The following is a 22,476-nucleotide window of genomic DNA, read 5'->3' as shown; positions in this document are numbered from 1 at the left end:
AGATAAATTTGAGTATCATCTGCATAGAAATGAAAAGATACACCATGTTTCCGTAAAATAGAGCCCAGAGGTAACATGTAGAGAGAGAACAAAGATGGAGCTAAAATAGAGCCTTGTGGAAGGCCACAGGTCAGAGGTGCCGGGGAGGAAGTGAAATTACCCATCTTTACTAAAAACTTTCTATCAGACAAATATGACTTATCAGGGAATAACATACCTTGGTGACTGACCAATCAGAATTGAGTATTCCACAGAGTCGTGCAATAAGAACTGTTAAAATAGTCCATGTGACATCGATGGGCGTGTGCGAAACTCTCATATTTCATCGAAAATATCTTAATTTGTGTTCCGAAGATAAACAGGTTTTTGGAACGACATGAGGGTGAGTAATTATTGACAGAATTCTCATTTTTGGGTGAACTAACCCTTTAACGTTTAGAATAAAATAAATTAATAAAATCATATAGCTAAAAAAAAAATACTGAAGAGGCGCACCTGACTGCTTGTGATGTAAATTTTATGGATTGCACATGTCTTATTATTTCATTAAGTACAATTGATTGACTGACCTGATGTTAGATAAGCATATGAATAGACTTTTGTTATAATCCTTTAGTTTCTGCTTTCTAGACACCATGTTACCACATTAAAAAAAAAAAAAAAAAAGGCTCTCTACAATTGCTCCTAACAGCCCTTTTAAAGACTTCATACAGTTACCATGGAAACAGATGTGCTGACAAAACCTCATAAGAACCGTGTGACCCGGGTTACAGAGAGAAAGATTTTCTGAAGTTGCATTGAAGTGTAATTTACAAATTATGCGCCTCGATTTGCATTGTGTATGTGAGAGCATCATAACAGTTATTGGAGAGAGATGTTAGATCTGATAATAGCCCGCTTGAATAAGCAGTGCTATTAATTATGTTGTCACATCCAGAGCGTGGGTTTGTCCGAAGCATCTTCTCTCTGTTTGCCTGAATGGATATAATCATTTCTTAGTTGTCATGGTCAGCTGCCTTCATGGCTCCGTTTTACCTCGCTCATTCCTTTTGCTCTGTCAATTAAGTGCCTGTTGCTATTTCAAGTCCCTCCTTGGGTTTTTTTGGTGCTTTTAGCATAATTTCCTTTTTATTGTCTGACTAATATTCAGTGAGTGTGTAAGCTAATATCTGGCTGACTGATCACACCACAAATGCTCACAGTCACGTTTCAGTTTGACTGATAAGTGATAATAATGCAATAATGATCAGTTTGTTTATCTCTTCCCCTGCCTCCTATGCATAACTCAATGCACATGTTCTGTTAAGATGGAAATAACATTGAAGTTAGCTTGATTACTCGCAAAAATTGCTTGGCAACTGTGATTCGCTCACGACAGATAACGCGATTAGCTACAACAAAGAGTTTAATAGGCCCAGTGCCGGTGCCCCATATGTGAGGACATTAAACCTTTAAGTACCTCTGTGGCAAGATAAAGACCCATCTGATAAAGGGAGGTGTAGACTAATGTGATTTAAAAATAAATGCACAAACCCACGCAGGGCACATCTGCACCGAATATCGGTCATTTTGGCTAGAGAGTGTGTTTGGCAGTCATCGAATGTAACACAAACCATGTGTACCAGACTCCCTCATCCTCCCAGTTCATGATAAAATAGAATAATCGCTCGCTAAAGAATATGAATGTGTAAGTAAACATTATAGTCTCTGGTTTTTGTGTGCATTGTAACGTTCAGGTTTGATTTGTAAGTTTTTATGTTGGACTGCTTTTTGTTTGAAAGCAGCAAATGGTGATAAATGGACACAGCACAGATATATTTTGGCTGACTGAGAAAAGGCTGATATTTTATATATATATATATATATATATATATCTCCACATTTTGCCTTCTGGGTTAAACAGGTTTAAACGAAAATCCCGCTAAGAAACAAGTTGCTGTTTGTGTGTTTCCTCAGGGTAACCACCTATTGATTTGCAGCATAAACATTGTAAAACAACATGCCACTGGAGCAAATGTGCCAGCTTCTCAATTTTCTGGAATTAAGTATCTGTCACATACCCTGTATATCCCAGCAGCCTCACTCCAGATGTTTCTTCTGTCATCTTCAGCCGTCCGTTCACTCGAACGCCTGGCTCAGCAAACCCCTGCCAATGTACACGAAAATGTCTTGTTTTCATTTTGCTACATGCTTCCCAGCACTAAGGGGCCTTTTAAGCAGATTAAGCTCCTGCGTGGAGCATGTTGGCCAAATGGAAGGTGTTTTGAGCAGCGAGGTTTGGATGGGAAACAACTGGAGCGTTGAGAGGGGTCAGCGGTCCAGAGAAGGGGAGATGAACGCATCTGTGTGATCCCTTTAAGAATGAAGTGAATAACCTTGGGCACCTTGGTAGATGTCCACCTGGATCCAGTCATAATCCTTGCGATGGCAACATGGTGAAGGTTATTCTTAGTTGTTATGGTTATTAAGGTTAAGGTTATTCCTGTTGAAAAATGCAGCATATGCTGGTTAGGTATGTTCTGAAGAATGGCTGCTGGTTTGAGCTGGTTTAAGCTGGTCCTGAGCAGGAGCTAGTTGCTTAGGTCCAGCACATGACCATCTTAAACCAGCTCAATTTAAACCAGCCATGCTTGAACCAGCCATACCTAATTTGCATTACATTTGTTTGTTGTTTTTTTTTTTTTTTTTACTTTAGTTAATAAAAATATAATTTTTCCTTCTTGCTTTTATCTTCATAGCAGTTTGAGTAAGTGATATTATCCTTGGTTTTGTGGTCAGGGTGCCCTCGGAGCATGTGGAAGACATGCAGAGTAAATAGCGAGTGTGACATGTGGTGTTCAGTGCAAAAGAGACAGAAATACAACTCTGAGGAGGGTGAATTACAGCATGCTTTTAGGACACTCAGGCTGTGGCAGCTAACACTGGACACTATTGTTTTATTATCTCACACAAAGCAAATGGGATTTCTGAGTTACGGTCACATCATGAGGAACGGCAGCTTATTTATGGAATGTTTACCTGTGTATGTGACCCTAGGGTCATTTCCACTCTTCCTTTATTCCAGCTTCAAGTGAGGGGTGACACCACTCTTTGATTCACTGCTGCATTGCTGATTAGGCCTCCAGAAAAACAGTAATGACCTGGAAAATCAGCCAATAAGTAGAGCGAGGTGTCCTTAACACTGTGGTGAATCACTTTATGCCAAAAACAAACCAGGCTGTAATTCTCTTGGTTGCTTTGTTAGAACTGTCAGTTGATTTCAAAAATGTAATTGAGTGAGATATGCCAAGTAAATGTATTGAAACTGATTTATTATAGTATTTGTTGAGAATGAACGATAATTCAGATAATGCGGTTACATTTAAAGAATAATATATTTTTTTTTTTTTTATTACTTCTCTCTGTACATGTGCGTTTTGTTTGTTTTAGCAGTTTTACAGTTTAAGTAAATATGTACATACATTTAAATCTAGGTTCATTGGAAATACATGCTTTTCAACTGGAAACTTCAGTGATTCGTACATATAGGTATGTTTTTTCAGTTTTGCTAGAAATGTGTATATAGAGGCATGTATTTCCAATGAGCCTATGTTGATATATTTACTTAAACTGTAGAACTGTATATATATATGCACTGGAGCAGTATCACACGAGGCGCAGTGTGATATGGCTGTATATCAGCACAGCTGTGATATAGTAATATATAACATTATTTGGTTCCTCAGCCAAAACTATTTGCTCTGGAACAAAAAACAGAGTAACGAGACCAAAGACTGCCATTAGAGTTGCCCAAAATGAATTATATCTCATGTTTAACCACTAGAGACATTAGAGCCAGCAGCAAATTTCAGAAGAACTGGCTGAGGTAAGGCTCCTCTTGGCGGGTTCATGAGCACAGAACGCCTGCTGATACCTTGGAGCTCACATCTCTGAAAACATTAAAGCAAATTTTCAAGTAGACATTCTTTATTAACAAACTGCATATTTGAAGTTTAAAAAAAGTACATTCTCACCTAAAAACTCTTAAAACTACATTCTGTGACATAAAAACAGTATTATTTATAAAATTATAGTGGATTTAGGCATCCGCCATAACATTCTCTGTGAGAAATCTCAAACGGAGTGATGCAAACAGTGTTTGTATCAGTTCTGTTATCACCAGAATAGCACTGCTGGAAAAGGCTCTCAGCCAATCAGATTCGAGGACTATATATAATATATATATATATATATATATATATATATATATATATATATATATATATATATATATATATATATATATATATATATATATGACCCCTTTGTGTTCGGTGTTTGTGTTCAGTTCTGTGCACGCACTGCTTTAAATTGGCAGTGCTTTTTTTTTGTGTGATTTGAAAGATAAGCACTTATTCAAAAAAAGTAATTGACATGCAGGATTTCATGCAGGAAGTATTTTAGCTATTTATTCCCCTGTGGGAAAGTTACAGTTCTTCAAACAAAGAGCTTGCCCACATCGATCCTTATGAAGCTCCTTGAAGGAAAATCTGCCTTGGGAATTAAGGACATAAGAATCCCACTGCAGCCTTTAGGGGACTGAGTTATGACTCTCTATAGTGACGGGGACACAAGAGTCACATAAATAAGCATAGAGTGAGTGTGTGTGTGTGTATGTGTGAGTGAGACAGACTTTGTGTGCTTTCTAGTTATTTACAGTGGATTAGACATTTTAAAGCTTAGGGAATCCATGTTCAGTCATGCTGTAAATCATATTAATAGTGTGTGTGAGTGTGGGTTTCTTACCAACCATGTGTGTTTGTTTTGCAGCCTGGTGTCCATTATCAGAGGGCAGGTGCTCACTGCAGATGGTACACCCTTGATTGGAGTCAACGTGTCCTTTGTGCACTACCCAGACCACGGATTCACCATCACGCGGCAGGATGGCATGTAGGTTGAAAACATAAGCAGACACGCATCCTATACACACTTCCATCGTGTTTCTGTCCTTGAACAACTGAATGTCATAATACAGCCCAGAGTACAGATGTCACCAAAACCATCTGTTTACTTACGTTTAGTACTTATGCATAAAACATACATAAATATGTGAAAACTTTGATTGAATACACAACCTCTTATAGCTCCACAACAATTTGTGTGTGCGTGCATGTGTTTTATAGCGTGCTGTCTTATCTACCAAGATCATCTCATGAAAATGTCAGCCATTGCTTTAGGAAGCAGCGCGCTAGCAAACGGCCTGTTTAAAATGCATTGAATTTACAAGGGTGGAATCAATCAGCCAATGGGCCACACTCTCCCATACTGTTAAACCAATCCCAGTATTGTTAAGGAGCAGCAGCACCGCAATCATAAAGGCCTCACAACTGTAACCGGCGAGCTCTTTAAGCAGACATCTTTGTTCAAGGAGAAGTGACTGTTAGGACCTGCCATCATGTACTGTCATGTGTCAGGACTGAATGGCTAAAAGGCAGCAATTAAGCAGAGGGGGAATGAAATAAGGTTTGCAATGGAATTGAATTGAGTGTAATTAAAGATAACTGAAAAAGGAGTTTTAGGTGCAGCTGGTGGACTGAATGGGGTCAGTTTGAGTCTTTAAAGGAATAGTTGAATGAAGAATGAAAACTTTGTCATTATTAACTCATCCGCATGTCGGTCCTAACCGGTATGAGTGACCTTCTTCTGTGGTGCACAAAAGGTGTCACTGACGTCAGGCCTGATGCAACACATCTAAAGGTGCCATATTTGATTTGAGCATTACATTTTTAGTGTAGACTTACATTTCGATTCTGTTTATCAAAAAAATCTATGATCTTCAGAAGGCTTTGAAATGCAGCTCAGAAGACTGCTTTTATAGTAGTATCTTATCATTTTGATAACCAGTGTTATTTTAATGTTATTTACACTACCAGACAAAACCAGTCAGTTTTCGGACAGTAAGAATTTATCAAAAATAAAATAAGAATTTAAGAATAAGAATTTTTCAAAGAAGTCTCTTCTGCTCACCAAACCTGCATTTATTTGGTTTAAAACACAGCAAAAGCAGTAATATTGCTAAATATTTGTACAATTTAAAATAACGGCTTTCTATTTGAATTTATTGATCAAAGCTACATTTTCAGCATCATTACTGTAGATAATTTCAGTGTCACATGATTCTTCTGAAATCATTCTAATATGCTGATTTGCTGTTCAAGAAACATTATTATTTATTGATTTTTCATTCATTACTATTATTATTTCTTCTGAAATCATTCTAATATGCTGATTTGCTGTTCATTATTATTATTATTATTATTATTATTATTATTATTATTATTATTATTATTATCAACATTTAAAACAGTTGAGTACATTTTTTGGGATTCTTTGATGTTGTGTGTTCAATTCTGCTCTGCTTTTTTTAACTTGGAATCTTTGGAATCACAGGAATAAATTACATTTGAAAATATATTCAAATAGAAAACTTTTAAATAGTAAACATATTTCAGAATGTTACTGTTTTTGCTATACTTTGGATCAAATATATGCAGTCTCTTATCTTACTGTCCAAAACCTTTTGCCTGGTAGTGTATGTTTTGTTATTCTTTTATTTTATTTAGTTTTAGTAATTTCTTTTAAAATGTGCTTTTGACATTTTTATTTATTTTGATATTTCTCTCTCTGTTATAATGTATGTATATATATGGGTGAATTCAGGTTGCTTGCTAACACATCTTAATACAACAAACAACGTTGTTATTGTTAAAAACTTCTAAATTGTTTTTGTTAAGTTGAAAAAAAAAAATGTATGAAAAATGTGAATTCGGGTTGATTGGGACACTTTTTGTCATTGAAATGGCTTGGGAAAAGTGTCCCAATCAACCTGAATTCACATTTTTCATACATTCTTTTCCGTTGAGGGAACAATTATAAAATACAATTATAAAATAAAACACAAATTATAATGACATTTGTTATAAAATAACATAGGCCTATGCAATGCAATGCAATAAAGGATATGTTATGTGAGCACAAGAAGCTCCCTGGCGTGATCACGGATATTGTTCTCATTACAGCGTAAAACAGCTAAAATATTCTGTCATTTTTGGTCGTAAAGATAATATAGACAAACAGGATGTGCTTTCAGCCATCTCTCCTTCTGGTGCAGCCATAAAAATAAAACAAAACAGGCCTTTTTTGTTGTTGTTTTTTCTTTTGTTTTGTTAATTTGTCACTTATTTCACTGAAACATATGTAGGCCTATTTATTTTATTCATATCATATGTCATTTTATTGTTTTTCTTTGTTTTCTCCTGTTGTTTATGTGCTTGCAAAACTAAACTGAAAAGAAAAATGTTTTTTAAAGGGTCACATACTTCTAGCACGTTTAATTTAAATCTAATTTAACATTCTGATTTTGTTGATAAAAGGTAGGAAATGAACATCGTAATGTTTAAGAATTTGCTCAGAGGAAAGTGGGTGGACTTTAGTGGCTGTTTGAACACAGAATGCATTTTTAACAAACGTTACCTCTGGAAGTGGTTTGAAGTGAACAAGCTCAAAACGTATTAGACCCTGTTCTAGGGCTGGGCGATAATTCAATAACAATAATTATCGCAATATAATTTTCCTTGATTAAAAATGTTATGAAGAGTTCGATAAATGTTCAATATAATTTTTATGTGCCAAAAGCAAAACAAAACGGCGTGACTAATTTGAATCACGCCACACGGACCGTTTATCCGCTCGGACCAAAGTTCAAACTGCCGCGCTGTGTGAGCTTACGAGAGAAGATGCATTTATTATCTCGATGCAGAAAAAACGACCGCTTACATCGCACCCATATCACCCAGCCCTATACTGTTCACACCTGTATTTAGTGTTGTCCACTTGTGACTGGACCAAAACGCATCTGGTATTAACCAGGTATACAAAACAAGTCCTTTGGAACCTGACCGCAGCCATTCACTTTCATTATATGGAAGAGTGGCCAGGATATTTTTCAAAAGTTCTCTTATGTTTTACAGAACAACAAACATCCCAATGGCATAAATAGACATAATTACATAATTTTGGAGTGAATTGTAGTTTTTTGCAGTTGAGGAGAGAGGAGAGAGGTTTGACCATGGCAGTGCATCTCAGAGATGGAAAACGGCATTAAAAAGAGGCTGCCAGAGAGATATGTTTAATAGAAAACATGATGAGAGAAGAGGTTGGACTGGAGCGAGGAGACCCAGACTGAAAGAGAGAGAGTGCAGAAGGGAGGCTATAGATAGGGGGAGTGTGTCCGAGATTAGCCCACTCAGCCAGCTGTTGCAGCACTTGAACACCACAGCGGGGCAGACCGTAAAATGGCAGTGGATAATCATGCCCACACCTCTTCCACATCCACTTACTCCAACAGGGAATCAGAGTACCAGCTACGCAGCTGTTAGAGACCAATCACCAGCAGCCTCTCCTCCAGAGCTGCTTAGATGCCGCGCGTGTGTATGTGTGCGCACACGTGAGTGAAATTCTTACGCTTCTACTTGCATATTTTCTGCCCTATCTTGCTTTCCCCCCTGCAGCCTTTGCAAAATATCGGAATATAGGACAGTGCGCTCAGTTCCTGACTCATTTCCTTTCTAATAAGTCTCTCATGGCAACGGAGAGAGAGAGAGAGTCGAGGGAGAGTTTTGGCTTTTACACAAATGCAATGATAAAAAGCCTCAGCCACATTATCATGCATTTTTCACCATGGCAAGGCCCTGTGTCAGGAAGGAAAGGGCCTTCTTAGAAACACTTGGCTCAGAGGAGACCTGCACTGGGAACAGGAAGGTTAAAGGAAGAGACAATTAAACCAGGTCTAGCCATCAGCCTTCATGTCTAATTCATCTCAGTTACTCACCTCCGCAGTACATTACCTGCATATTATGCATACCTAATGAGGAGAGTATGTCTGTATATCAATTTCTGTATAAAAGAAATATTGTAAACTCCTGTTTAATCTTTGCAGGTTTGACATTCTGGCCAACGGCGGAGCATCACTGACGCTGAGCTTCGAGCGGGCGCCGTTTCTGACGCAATTCCGCACAGTATGGATCCCGTGGAATGTCTTCTACGTAATGGACACGCTGGTTATGAAGAAAGAGGAAAACGACATCCCCAGCTGCGACCTGAGTGGCTTTATTCGACCCAGCCCTCTCATCGTGGCCACACCACTCTCAACCTTCTTCCGATCCTCGCCTGAAAACGGACCCATCATTCCAGAGACACAGGTAAGGCTTGATTAGGCTCCTTAAAGGAGAAGTCCACTTCCAGAACAAAAATTGACAGATAATGTACTCACCCCTTGTCATCCAAGATGTTCATGTCTTTTTTCCTTCAGTCGTAAAAAAATTGTTTTTTGAAGAAAACATTTCACAACATTTTTTCCATATAGTGGACTTCTATGGTGCCCCGAGTTTGAACTTCCAAAATGCAGTTTAAATGCGGCTTCAAACTATTCCAGATGTGGTTGTAAATGATCTCAGCCAAGGAAGAAGGCTCTTATCTTATCTACTATATAAATTGTATTATTTTTATGCTTTCTAATGTCAAACGCTCGTCTTGTCTTGCTCTGTCTGAACAGTTTTTTCCGGTTCATGACAGTTAGAGTATGTCTCAAAATTCCCATCTCATGTTCTCCCTCAACTTCAAAATCGTCCTATATCACTGTTTTACCTTTTTTATAAGGGTGTTTGATCTTCTTTGCATGTTCACTTTGCAAAAACTGTAGAATGATTTTGAAATGATTTTTGAAGTTGAGGGAGAAAATATGATTGGAGTTTTTCGACATACCCTAACTGTCTTGAACCAGAATACACAGAGTTCATGGAGAGCAAGACAAGACGAACGTTTGTATTTAAATTGTATTTTTTTTTTTTTTTTTTTTTTTATGAAAATAACCAATCGTTTCACTAGATAAGACCCTTCTTCCTCGGTTAGGATCACATTTGGGATCATTTAAAGCCGCATTTAAACTGCATTTTGGAAGTTCAAAATCGCGCACCATAGCAGTCTATTATATGGAGAAAAATCTTGAATTGTTTCCCTCAAAAAACATAATTTCTTTACAGCTGAAGAAAGAAACACATGAACATCTTGGATGACAAGGGGGTGAGCACATTATCTGTAAATTTTTGTTCTGGAAATGGACTTCTCCTTTAAACTAAACTAAAACAGTCCAGATTTTTTATTTCCACCAACGTGCTAATTCAACATTGTAAATGGAGCATTGTTTTCAATTGGTTGTTTATTTGCATGCACAGAAGGTGGTCTCATATGGCAGCAGCCAGTATGAATGTGCAGTGAGTCTAGACGTGCTCCTCTGTGCACTTTTCAGTCAGTCACAAAAGATTTTGAGAACAGTCATGGTGCTAAAAATGTGAGGAAACAGTCTGTTCTCTGCCTTCAACCTGCAGTACTCAGGAAAAAGAGTTTTGAATCTTAGCGTGGTGCTGGCAAGAGCTTGAAATCACTACAGCCTTCAGCGCAAGCCCACATATTGAGGAGATATTGGTCAGCATTTTATATCCTTTCGCACACCCTCCTTTTGTTCCTTTTATAGTGCAAATCCGCACGCGCTATCCCCTACATAATCTGTGTAAAATGACTCGAGCCTCTTGCTGCCTGTCTGTTAAAATGAAAACTGGACCCACATCAGAGCAAATAAATCACTGGGTCTTTGGGGAGATGAATATAAAAGCGTGCTTAGTTTATGTCTCGCACAAAACAATTTTAAGGTCTTAAAGGAATCGTTCACTCAAAAATGAAAATTCCTCTATTATTCTCACCGACTTGTTGTTCAAAACCCATGTGACTTTCTTTATTTGTGAAGCACAAAAGGTATATTAAAAAAAAATCCTGGGCAGTCTTTTAAATATAATGAAAATGAATGAGAATGAGGCATGTTTAATTTGTAAATTAGTCAATCTTAGTTCTTTTTTTTTTTTTTTAATGAATCGAATGAATGATTCACTCATGCCTTTAACAACAGATGAGGAATAATAGCTTTTGTAAATGACAGTATTCTCATTTTTGAGCAAACTGATTCTTTAAAGGAAAGATAAAAAAATTCATAATTTACTAACCCTAATGTCATCCAAGATGTTCATGTGTTTCTTTCTTCATTTACAAAGATTTATTTATTTTTTTTTGAGGAAAACATTGCAGGATTTTTTTCTCCATATAGTGGACTTCAGTGGTGCTCAACATATCGAAGGTTAAAAATGCAGTTTCAAAGCAGCTTCAAAGGGCTCTACATGATCACAGCTGAGGAATAAGGCTCCATCTGGCGAAACGATCGATTATTTTCTAAGAAAAAATTACAATTGATATACTTTTTAACCTCAAATGCTCGCCTTGTCTAGCTCTGTGTGCTCTGTGCACTCCAGTTCAAGGCGGTTAGGGTATGTCAAAAAACTCCCATCTCATTTTCTCCTCCAACTTCAAAATCATCCTACATCACTGCAGAAGTACCGACCCAGTGTTTTCAAAGTGAACGTGCAAAGAAGGTCAGATGCCCCTTACAAAAAAAGGTGAAACAGCGATGTCGGATGATTTTGAAGTTGGAGGAGAAAATGAAATGGAAGTGCACAGAGTATGCATGGAGCATTTGTGGTTAAAAAGTGTACAAACAAATTTTTTAAAGAAAATAACTAATCTTTTTGCTAGATAAAACCTTTATTCCTGGGCTGGGATCATGTAGAGCCCTTTGAAGCTGCATTGAAACTGCATTTTTAATCGTCTATTGAGCACCATTGAAGTCCACTGTATGGAGAAAAATTCTAAAATGTTTTCCTCAAAAAACGTAACTTTCTTAACTGAAGAAAGAAACGCATGAACTAGATGATCTTAGATGACATGGGGGTGAGTAAATTATCAGGAATTTTTATTCTGGAAGTCGAGTAATCCTTTAAGGCTAATTGTTATGATTTAAAAAAAAAAAAAAGCAAAATAAATAATAGTTTAATTTCTCAGTCACGTTTTTTTTGTGCCATGTGAGTGCTGTTGTTGATTGAGAGGTTCCTAAAACTTGGCTCGGCCCTGTCTGTATTTTCTCTTCCACCCTACCTTGTGTCCAGATGTGTATTTGATCCCTTCCTCTATAACCCGGCTTTTCCATTCTTACCTTTCTGTGGCATGTGGCGGGGGGGAACATCCCCTGTAATGCGAGCACTCAGGGCCAACACATATGCTGTCTTACGAGTTCGCTCCGAGACATAAAGGAGAAAAATTGTTTCCTTATTGTCAGCAGCATGTGTAACAGGCCACACTCCTTTTCCCATGTTTCTCCTCGGTCCCAACAGGGGCGTCTGTCCCCTCTGTGGAACCCCACTCATCAAAGTAGATGGGCCCTGATTTGAATTACAGCCTGCTTTGAGAGGAACTCTAAACAGGCGTAATCAGACCCAACCAAGTTAGCATTTAATATGGGGCTTTTGGACCTCAGCTGTAATGGCCTCCAAGGTCTTTTTTTTTTTTTTTTTTTACCGTGAGCGTCACACATAAATGGCAAACAGACATCCCTCGGCCCCCCTCATCCAGCGCTCGTAACGCTTAGCGGCCGTGACACCGAACGGGCAGGCATATTGCTTCCACTTGGCCGTCGCGCAGGCCTGGAAAAAAATTTTATTTGGCTGGAGGAGAACGGCACGTTTTCACGTCCAGCGAAAACCTCCATGCGAAAGTGGAAAATCAGATGAGACATTTAGTGAATGAAAGATATATTTGATTTTCCCATCATGCTTTGTGTTTTTGCTTCAATAACTGCTAAAGCACAACACCTCGAAATGTAACGAGAGCGTGTCGATTCGACTGCTTTTTGGCTTTTCGCACAAACACTTGCTTCCTTTCTTAGCATGAAAAATGCTTGATGATAAAACTCAATCTGGTCTTTATTACTGTGCATTTAATGGGCTGTATCAAATGAACTTTCAAAGCCTTTTTCATCTTCCCTTTCATTTGGCAAATGAGAAAATATTTTGCTTTAATGCAGCCATATGCACTTACGGCCCTTGCCCCCGTGGCTAAGAATAACACGGCTGCACACGTAGAGACACGGCAGCGCATGCGGTGCCATTTATTAAGAGCTTATAGCAGGCGGAGTAAAGCATGTTATTAGCTCAGACTCTGTAATCAAAGTTCACAGAGGGGAGGCCGGGTACATAGCATGAATGCATTGTGGCTTATAGACGCCCTTAAGTAAAGCTACGAGCGTAGGGTATGCACAAACACATGTGGATGGCATCAGTTAGTGTTAGGGAAGTTCAAATTGACAGAATAATGCTACGGGCATGTCTGTGTGTGTGAATATGAGAGTTAAATGAGAGTTAACTTGCCATCCTTTTATTTCATCCTCCACTAATCATTAGTTTCCTGTTTGCCTAGGTTTTCGTTTTAGTTGTTGCAGCCACAGACTACGTATCAAAGGTTCTCCCAAAGCCATCTAGCCCCCTCTACTGATCCCCGGAAAAGTGCAGCGGCATCCAAACCAAAAAAAAAAAAAAAAAAGAGAGAAGAAAAGTAATTCCCTCTGGCTCCCTTTGTCCTATGTGTTAGAGAAAAGCAAATGTCCCCTCCCAGTAGGACATTTGACAATGCCATGAGCTGGAAGACAGGGGGATTACTGTCTTTCCACAGTGGCTTGACTGGCTTTTCATTAAGCACTTGAGGAGAAAGCTGTGATGCAGAATCTCTCTGTTGATCCAAGCTGCTCCTCATCTCCTGTGCTCCTTTTGTGCATCTCAAAGAGGGGGAGAAATTAGCGCTAAAGCTCTGAACTTTGGTGACTTCTCACCAGGGGCACCTTTAAACTGCACGCTTGTGTTTCATCCGGCACGACGGGCCAGCTGTCTAGAAGCAGTCTGAAATCAATCCACAAAAGTTGTGGCCCGCACCATTCTCTGTCTGTTGACTCTTTCTGGCCGAGCATGTGGAACGCGGTACAGTAATAGCCTCCGACAGTGATGCAAATATAAGCATGTTCCGCCCGTGAAAATCTCCCTCATTAGATCCAAGATGTCAAGTAAATGGCGGTCAGAGCAAACACAGGCGCAGATGTGCTTTAATCCTGCGGAGAGAAAAATCGGAGGCCTCATCCTCGGCTCTAATGCCTCTTCCAGATGCTCCCGAGTCAGTCCTTCTCTCCCCATCTTCATTTATCTTCACCTCTTTATTTCTTTGATGCGCAGGTTCTTCAGGAGGAGACGGCGATTCCCGGTAGCGACCTGAACCTTATGTATCTGAGTTCGAGGGCGGCTGGCTACCGGCCAGTGCTCAAGGTGACCATGACCCAAGCCACCATCCCCTTCAACCTCATGAAGGTGCATCTGATGGTGGCGGTGGTGGGACGCCTCTTTCAGAAGTGGTTCCCCGCAGAACCCAACCTGTCCTACACCTTCATCTGGGACAAAACAGACGCGTACAATCAAAGAGTCTACGGCCTGTCGGAGGCTGTGGGTGAGTAAACGCAAAGATCAAAGACTTTTTTTGACTTTTAAATACTGAGAGCACAATTAAATGTGAAAACTTTTTCACTTTCATCCAATTCTATATTTTGTACGATTGTGTTAATTGAGTGTGGAGTGTGAATGCGGAGTCACACCTCTGCTGTAAACCTCCAAACGTTCCAAAAATGTCTCACAATTAGCAGCATTTTTTATGTCTGTACTAATATTTAATATTAAATCAGAAAGCTAGCTTATAAACAACCACGTCACTATCACATACTGTTTTGCAAGAGTGGAGGAATAATATAATTACCCTTCGGAGAAAGCCTGAATTTGTTACATGCAAGAATGTAGATGTGCTTAATGGCCCGTGCCACTATGACAGTTGCATTATGGGATATCTCCTTAAATATACCTATGCAAATAGGAACTGTAAATGGAAGACAAAGCAGTTATGATTAAGGCCAACAATAGCAAAGGAAGCTTTTTTTTTCCTCTCTGAAAGATGGCATTTTTTATGCTGACTGTATTTTGTAGCTTGTATGATTACCCATCAGCAAAACCACAGAGAACAACATGCCTCTTTCTGTTCTGGGGAAGGTCAAGGCGAATCTGCGGTTTAGTTTTTCACTTAAGCATTGAGAAAGACGGCCAGCTGCTGATGACAGTGCCTCAGTTTATTTTCAGCTGATGATGTGGCAGGCAGTAGGCCAGACTAAACTAGACATGCTTTTCAGCGCCTTACATAAACAAACTCACAAGATGTTGAACCACAAAAAGACATGTTTTTGCACTGAATCAGAAATGCGTTCTGCCTTTACAAAGTGAACCGTGTAAAATTGTAAATAGGTTAGCTAGGTCTCACGAGTATTGATTGGCTTTCACCTTCTCATCAGGCTTTGCTTTGCCAATTGCATTAAGCAGGTAATTTTTTGCCCGACGAATAGCAGTGCGCTTATTGATTCTCTCTGGGGGACACAAGGTCGCTTTCTTAATATGATCGGCTGAAAACAGTTATAAATTTGAAACGATTTGCACCTGGTCTGTTATGAGATTTACCAAAGTTATGATAGAGACACTGCAGTGTTCAGGCCGGCTAAAGTAAAGATGAATTGATATTGTGTAGGACATCTGATTAGGCCCCGGGAACGAGCGCGTTTTATCAGCTCAATGTTTATGTGATGATTTATCTGCATGCCTCCTAATGCGGTGTTTAGACTTGGTCTGTATTGATTACTTTCTCAAGCAGTTCTCAACAAGTCTGCATTTGATAGGATGTTTATACGATGTATTTGCATACACGGATAACACCAATCTGTCTCTGCAGTGTCTGTGGGATTCGAATACGAGTCCTGTTTGGATCTGATCTTGTGGGAGAAAAGAACAGCCATCCTCCAAGGTTACGAACTCGACGCCTCAAACATGGGAGGATGGACCCTAGACAAGCACCACATCTTAGATGTTCAGAATGGTAAGCCCACCTTCAATTTCAGACCTTTGACTTCTCTAATGAATAACACCAAAATAATGCCCTCCTACACAGTAGTTTTAATATGCGCAGCACCATAAGTCGCATTGATCTTCGCGATCATGTGTTTACCCACGCGTTCCTAAATATCAACAAAAATCAATTAAAATACACTTCGATCCTCCGACCTCCAAAAGTGGTCTGTTATCTGCCTGTTTAAGTTAATAACATGATATCCGTTTAAAACCTTTAATACGGAGTAAATGAGTGCTCATTAGTGTCATTGCTGTTAAATGACGTTGATGAAGTGGAGCTGTAGCGCCACGGCGTCCTTATTGTCTCAGGCATGCCAATGAAGAGACATTTGACATTTCCACGTGAGTGACCTTCACCCAGACGAAGCAGCCTGGAGTGCTCTCTGCAGCAAACATTTATGGCCACGTGTCATTGGGGAGAGACTTGCCTTGATGAATTCTTAAGGAGTCTCTCATCCCTCATCTTGGCTTTAAAAGGGTGATCAGCAGAGGTTGTCCCCATGTACCTTGCTTAAAGGTTGAACCTGTTTATCTTTGAGCCCTTTCATGGGGACATTATGAGCTGCTTTTAGATCATAGTTTCCATAGCCTGTTCATTTTAGTTCTCCTCACCTTTCCAATGGTAAATGTTTGTTGCGAGCTACTGAAATTTAAACACTTACTTTTCTTTTGCTTTTACCTTAAAAATTTTAGGAGCACAGTCAAAATTTCAGAAGCACCTTCTAATCAGTAATCAAAAAATCTGATCAAAATTTAGCCTTTTCATTACAAGGTGATATTTGACTCCTTTAAAGTGATTTTTCATGTGTTTCGTAAGGCTCAGAGGTGGCATGAGTGCAATCAAATTCATAAATTCATGTTGAGATTAATGTTTTAGATATAAAATTTTGAATATACAAATATTAAATGATTTAAATAACTGATATTTTAAAAATGAAACGAAAACAGCCAGTAGGTGGCAGCAAGTCACTGATTTTAATTACTGAATCATTCATTCATTTAATTCGTTCGAACGGCTGATTCATTCAGGAATAATGCACATGACTGTCTTTATGAATGGGAAATTGAATCATTGACTCAGTAGATTTGTTTAAAAACACACGTTCATTCATAAACGAAACACCAGTGTTTAAATTAAGATGCGCAGCGGCTCAGTTGTGACTTGTTTCAAACTATTTTTGATGACGAAATAGAGCAAAATCAGGCAATAGTGTTGTAGTCAGAATAGATGATGGTCACACTGTACAGCCCTGAAATGTCTACCATTTTGCTGCCAAGGCGAATATTTTGAAATGGCTAGACATTCTTAAGGCACTTGTTAACAACAACCAAAAAAAAAAGAACATTTTGTCATCTTTTACTCACATATTTGGATATCAGATATTTGACCCTGGACCACAAAAGTCATAAGGGCAAATTTTAAAATCTGAAAGCTGAATAAATAAGCTTTCCACTGATGTACGGTTTCTTAGGATAGGTCAATATTTGGCCGAGATACAATTATTTAAAAATCTGGAATCTGGGGGTGCAAAAAATATTGAGAAAATTGCCTTTTAAAGTTAGCAATGCATATTACTAATCAAAAATTGTTTTGGTACATTTACAGTAGGAAATGTACAAAATATCTTCATGAAACATGATCTTTAATTAATATGCTAAGGATGTTTGGCATAAAAGAAAAATAGATAATTTTGACCCATACAGTGGGTTTTGTGGTCCAGGGTCACAGATGTGTATGAATGTGATTTTGCTTACAGCAAAGAGACAAAAAAGCATCATCCAAACAATTTAAAATTAGTTTTCTGAAGCCATATGAAAGGTTTGTTTGATAAACAGACATGTTATATGTTATTGACTAAAAATCTTCCCCTCCACTGTAGCTCATAAATATAATATGGCACATATTTGATCCATACATCTTCTATAGTTTATTTCAGAGCTTCAGCAGTGGGGAATATTATCAGTAATAGTGTTTTCAATTTTGAATGGTGATATAGAGAGAGACTGAGAAAGAGAACGCAATCTTTTCACAGCAGTATGTGAGATCTGACACAGAAAAAAAGCTGATTTTAGTCGCTCATAAAAAAGTGAGAGAAGCAAAAAATCTTTTCCTCCCTGGGACAGCTGCAGACAGTGATGGACAGCTGGGAGCTGGTGAATCCATGCGGGCAGGCCATAAATTACCCAATGAAGTGGGCCTCTGATGGAGGTATGCGAGCAGGCCCGGTCCAACATAATGATTGTGGAAATGAAATCTCTGGAGCGAAACACTGAGAGCGTTGAGGAATTGTACTAGTCAGTTTAACTAAATCTGAGAGCGAGTGTTATGTGGATTATAGATACAGTATTTGTTTAACACAGATGTAGTCATTAATAAATCAACTTGAGGGCTTGTTCTCCATTTCTTTTGTCAGGGTTATCAAAAACTAAAACTAAGATGAAAACTGCTGATTTACAATCAGAGTAAACTGAAATTAACTGAAACAAAGACTAAAAGCAAAGGTTGAGAAGCTGAGTCTTAATCAGCAAAAATAAATAATGATGAGCAGTCATCAAGCACTCATCACATGTCAGAATAATCTGACCTGTCTGTCTGTGTGGGAGAACACATCCCACAGGCAATATGGCATGATGAGATGCCAGTAATATTTTCTCATACTGGCACAAATGAATTTGCAGTGCCTGGTAGGAAATGGCAGAGTAGCAGTTATTCTGTTGGTAACAATTAACTTTTGTTTAACTTTTCTGCAATGATTTGATTTGAATAGGTTCTCCATTTTATGAGTGCACAGGCTTGTCGGGTTTTTGCTTAAGGTTTGCAGCTTTGTTTCTTTGTAACCTAAATGCTGCACTTTCTGTTGCATTCACTGAATAAAATAAGCCACTAGTTGTTCAGACTCTCTTTTTGTTGTTGCTGGCATCTTGAGTGACACTAAGCCCTCTTTTACTTCACTGGCGGAGAGCCAGCTGTCCGTACAAATTCCGACGGTCTTTCATCTCCATGTCTGCTGCCCTTGCTTCGTCCCTGACCCCCCTCTACCCACCAGCCTCTATACCTCCTGATCTCTCCTGCATATCTAACGTCCTGGTTAGTAAGGTGTCTGTCCCATGTAGAGTATCCCAGAATACACTGCTGCAGGCCATTCAAACTCTGTTGGATGTCATTGATTCATGATTGTGGATTCTTAGTTCCACAGTTCAAGCCCAAAACTAAATAAAAATAAAAGCTAATTCAAAATACTGATACATTTTGTAATGTATAAAAATAATGAATTAATCGCACATATTCTTTCTGAAATTAATTGTGATTAATCCCAACTAGCTTTAAACTTTTTAAATATACTTTTAAATTGGAATAATTTCACATTCAATCTTTAAATTAATGTAGAAACAACGTAAAGACAGTATATTTTTGATATTTGTTTAATAGCATTTTTTTTTTTATGATTGAAGGTGAGTTTCACTGATATACGAGAACTACTGATGTCTCTCGGAAATTTTTTTTTTCCTAATATTTAACCATTGAATATAGCCATTTACACAGCATTACAGTGTAATTGAGAGCTATCAATATTAACATTTATTAGACTTAATAGAAAACAACAACTTAAAACAATCTTCACATAAACACATTGTTTACCTGTGCCCTTCAGCAAGTAGGAAATATAAAGAAATTGAATAGTTATCAAACACTAAATTCTAAATCAAATATAGATGAATCCCTAAAGAAACAAAAGTTGATTTCCTCTTTTTCTTTTGTTTTTTTTGATAAACAGACATCACAGCACCTGGGTCATTAGGTTATTTAGCTGCTATTACTTTAAGAGCTGCCGCTGTTGAATGTGACGCAGATCGGACGCGCAAGCTCTTAGTTTAATTTGCGCTTTAATATGAAATGATAGAGACTATAGCGCACACCGTTGCATTTATGCATGCATATGCGCTACGAGCACATTATAGCGGCTGAAAAGGACAAGAAAATTAATTTTTCCTGACATATGGTCTGATAACATCTCATCTGACCATAGTTCACTGTTGTTCTACAGAAGCTCCCTTTCCACACTCATTTGACTAACGCCTGCCGCTAAAGTAAAGTTGGAGTGCGTGTCTAAAAAGTCTCCTTTTAGAGTTGAAATAAATGCAATTCTTGTCAAGAAAAAAAAGACAGAAGCAGCAGTTGATTGCGTTAAATATTTTTAATGCATTAAACCGAAAAAATGAATCGCCTGTGTTGACGCGCTAATTTTGACAGCACTAATATATAAATACTGATTAGAATATTGTAAAACGAATTCTAATATAAAGTAATAATAATGTTGTTGCCGTTCTAACATTTTAGGTAAACACTTACACTGTACAATATTTTGTACAAGGAGGCTCTGTCTCCCATCACTCTTTCAGAGCAGCACAATGTCATTTGAGAGCACTTAATACTGTCAGTAGTCTCAAAATGGCTGCAATGGCCTAATAGAAATTAATAGTAGCCATCTAGGTCCATAAATGTTGAGTGTGTGCAGCAAGGGAGCTACAACGTATGTAATTGTAAGTGTCCGTCTGAAATGTGTGTAGCTCTAAGCTTTAGGCCTGAGAGCTATTCAGTGTATCTATATTCTTGTCTAGTTATAATGAAAGGAACAAAGTAATAAGGCCTACAGTAATGTCCTCTGGGGTTTGGTTAAGTGTAGGAGTGTTTGTTTGCATTAGCTTCCCGTCTCTGGTGACCTCACCCTGTCACCACACTTTTCATGCTGTCTCACGGGGAAAACACATGCATGCTTACATCCCGACAACGCCCAGCCACAAACTAAAACACACACTTGCACTATTTTAGCATCCTCCATCTGTTCACATTCACAGCCTTTTCCAAAGAAACTAAGTTCATCTGCAGTCAGCCGGTCATTATTGCAAAATAAACCAAGACGGGTTGATCAGGACCCGTCAGGAAGCGGAAACATGAAACTAGCGCAGCTGTGTAGGAAGACTTTGCCAATTATATGGTTTAGCGATCACTATACAAAAGAATTTGACCGCACAATTTGGTGATTGAATAATCAGAATCAAGTATTTCAGAGAGCCGTGTAATAAATATTTATACAGTATTTGCTCTGGCATCTAGACCGGAGCTGATTTTGTATTGACACTCAATTGGACAGACTTGCAAGTCAAAGGCCCTGTCCCAAATGCCTCATTTGATGTGCATTTGCAATGGTCGTCTCGTGTCCATGAAATCCATAAGACTTTAGGGTGGCCCATTTGTTTTGTTTTTTTTAGACTTTAGTAAAGTGTTCATGAGTGTGGAGGACGACTGCAGGATTCCCCATATGGCAAATGTAATATATGTACATTTATTAAATTTCCATATATGAAATGTATTGCCATACATAAGTATGTATGACCTATTATAATTTGGAACAATTTCATAAATGTACATATATATCTGGCCCATACAGATTTACTTGTTTATGTACAGTATGTGTAATATATTTTTGGACATATATGTCATGTACATGTATATACATCCTAAAACCTGTCAATACGTGTTGATTTTAGTAAGTAAATATAAAAGAAAGACATGCTTTTTTTTTTTTTTTTTGCTGGACAGTACAGACAGACAGGAAGTGAAGTGATAGAAAAAGGAGGTCCTCGAGTCAAGCGCAATCACGTTATGTGTTGAAATGCTGCTCCAAGTATCAAAGCATTTATTACAAAAAAAAAATGTAGGCTCATCAAGGCTGAATTTACTTGAACAAAAATACTGTAATATTAGAAAAAAAACTGTAATATTATGAAGTATTATTACAGTTTAAAATAATGTTTTCTATTTTAATATTATTTTAAAATATAATTTAATCTGTGATGCAAAGCTGAATTTTCACCAATCTTCAATGTCACATGATAATTCAGAAATCATTCTAATATGCCAATATATTACTTTTATTTTCAACAGTTGTGCTGCTTAATTTTTTTGGAAGCTGTGATTCTTTTTTCAGGATTCTTTGATTAATAAAAAGTTTAAAAGAACAGCATTTATTTGAACTATAAATCTTTTCTAACAATTTTTTTTAACCAGTTCAACACATCCTTGCTGAATACAAGCATTCATTTCTTTCAAAAAAAAAAAAAAAAAAAAAGAGAAAGAATAAAAATGTACTGACCACAAACTTTTAAATGGTAGTTTATATTGTTACAAAAGGTTTCTGTTTTAAATAAATGCTGTTCTTTTGAACGTTTTATTTATTAAAGAATCTGAAAAAAAAAAAAAAAAAAAAAAAAAAGTATGACAGGTTCCAACAAAATATTAAGCAGCACAACAGTTTTCAACATTAATAATAAATCAGCATATTAGAATGATGCAAAGCTGAATTTTCACCAATCTTCAATGTCACATGATAATTCAGAAATCATTCTAATATGCCAATATATTACTTTTATTTTCAACAGTTGTGCTGCTTAATTTTTTTGGAAGCTGTGATTCTTTTTTCAGGATTCTTTGATTAATAAAAAGTTTAAAAGAACAGCA

The 22,476-nt window shown here is 37.8% G+C and overlaps 1 protein-coding gene across 17 annotated transcripts in view; it reads left to right on the top strand.

The window, feature by feature from the left end:
* The window catches only part of LOC127152700 (teneurin-3), a 589,677-nt gene that overhangs the window by 534,455 nt on the left and 32,746 nt on the right, over positions 1-22,476 (top strand). For all 17 annotated transcript variants that reach the window (XM_051093627.1, XM_051093698.1, XM_051093924.1 and 14 more), the window contains 4 exons: positions 4,810-4,929; positions 8,978-9,239; positions 14,196-14,463; positions 15,781-15,924. In XM_051093627.1, the coding sequence (XP_050949584.1) occupies positions 4,810-4,929; positions 8,978-9,239; positions 14,196-14,463; positions 15,781-15,924 (794 nt within the window). The remainder of the gene's footprint in view (positions 1-4,809; positions 4,930-8,977; positions 9,240-14,195; positions 14,464-15,780; positions 15,925-22,476) is intronic.

This window comes from Labeo rohita, chromosome 1 (assembly GCF_022985175.1).
Source record: "Labeo rohita strain BAU-BD-2019 chromosome 1, IGBB_LRoh.1.0, whole genome shotgun sequence".
NCBI lineage: Eukaryota > Metazoa > Chordata > Actinopteri > Cypriniformes > Cyprinidae > Labeo > Labeo rohita.
This window is presented reverse-complemented; position numbering and strand designations above follow the sequence as displayed.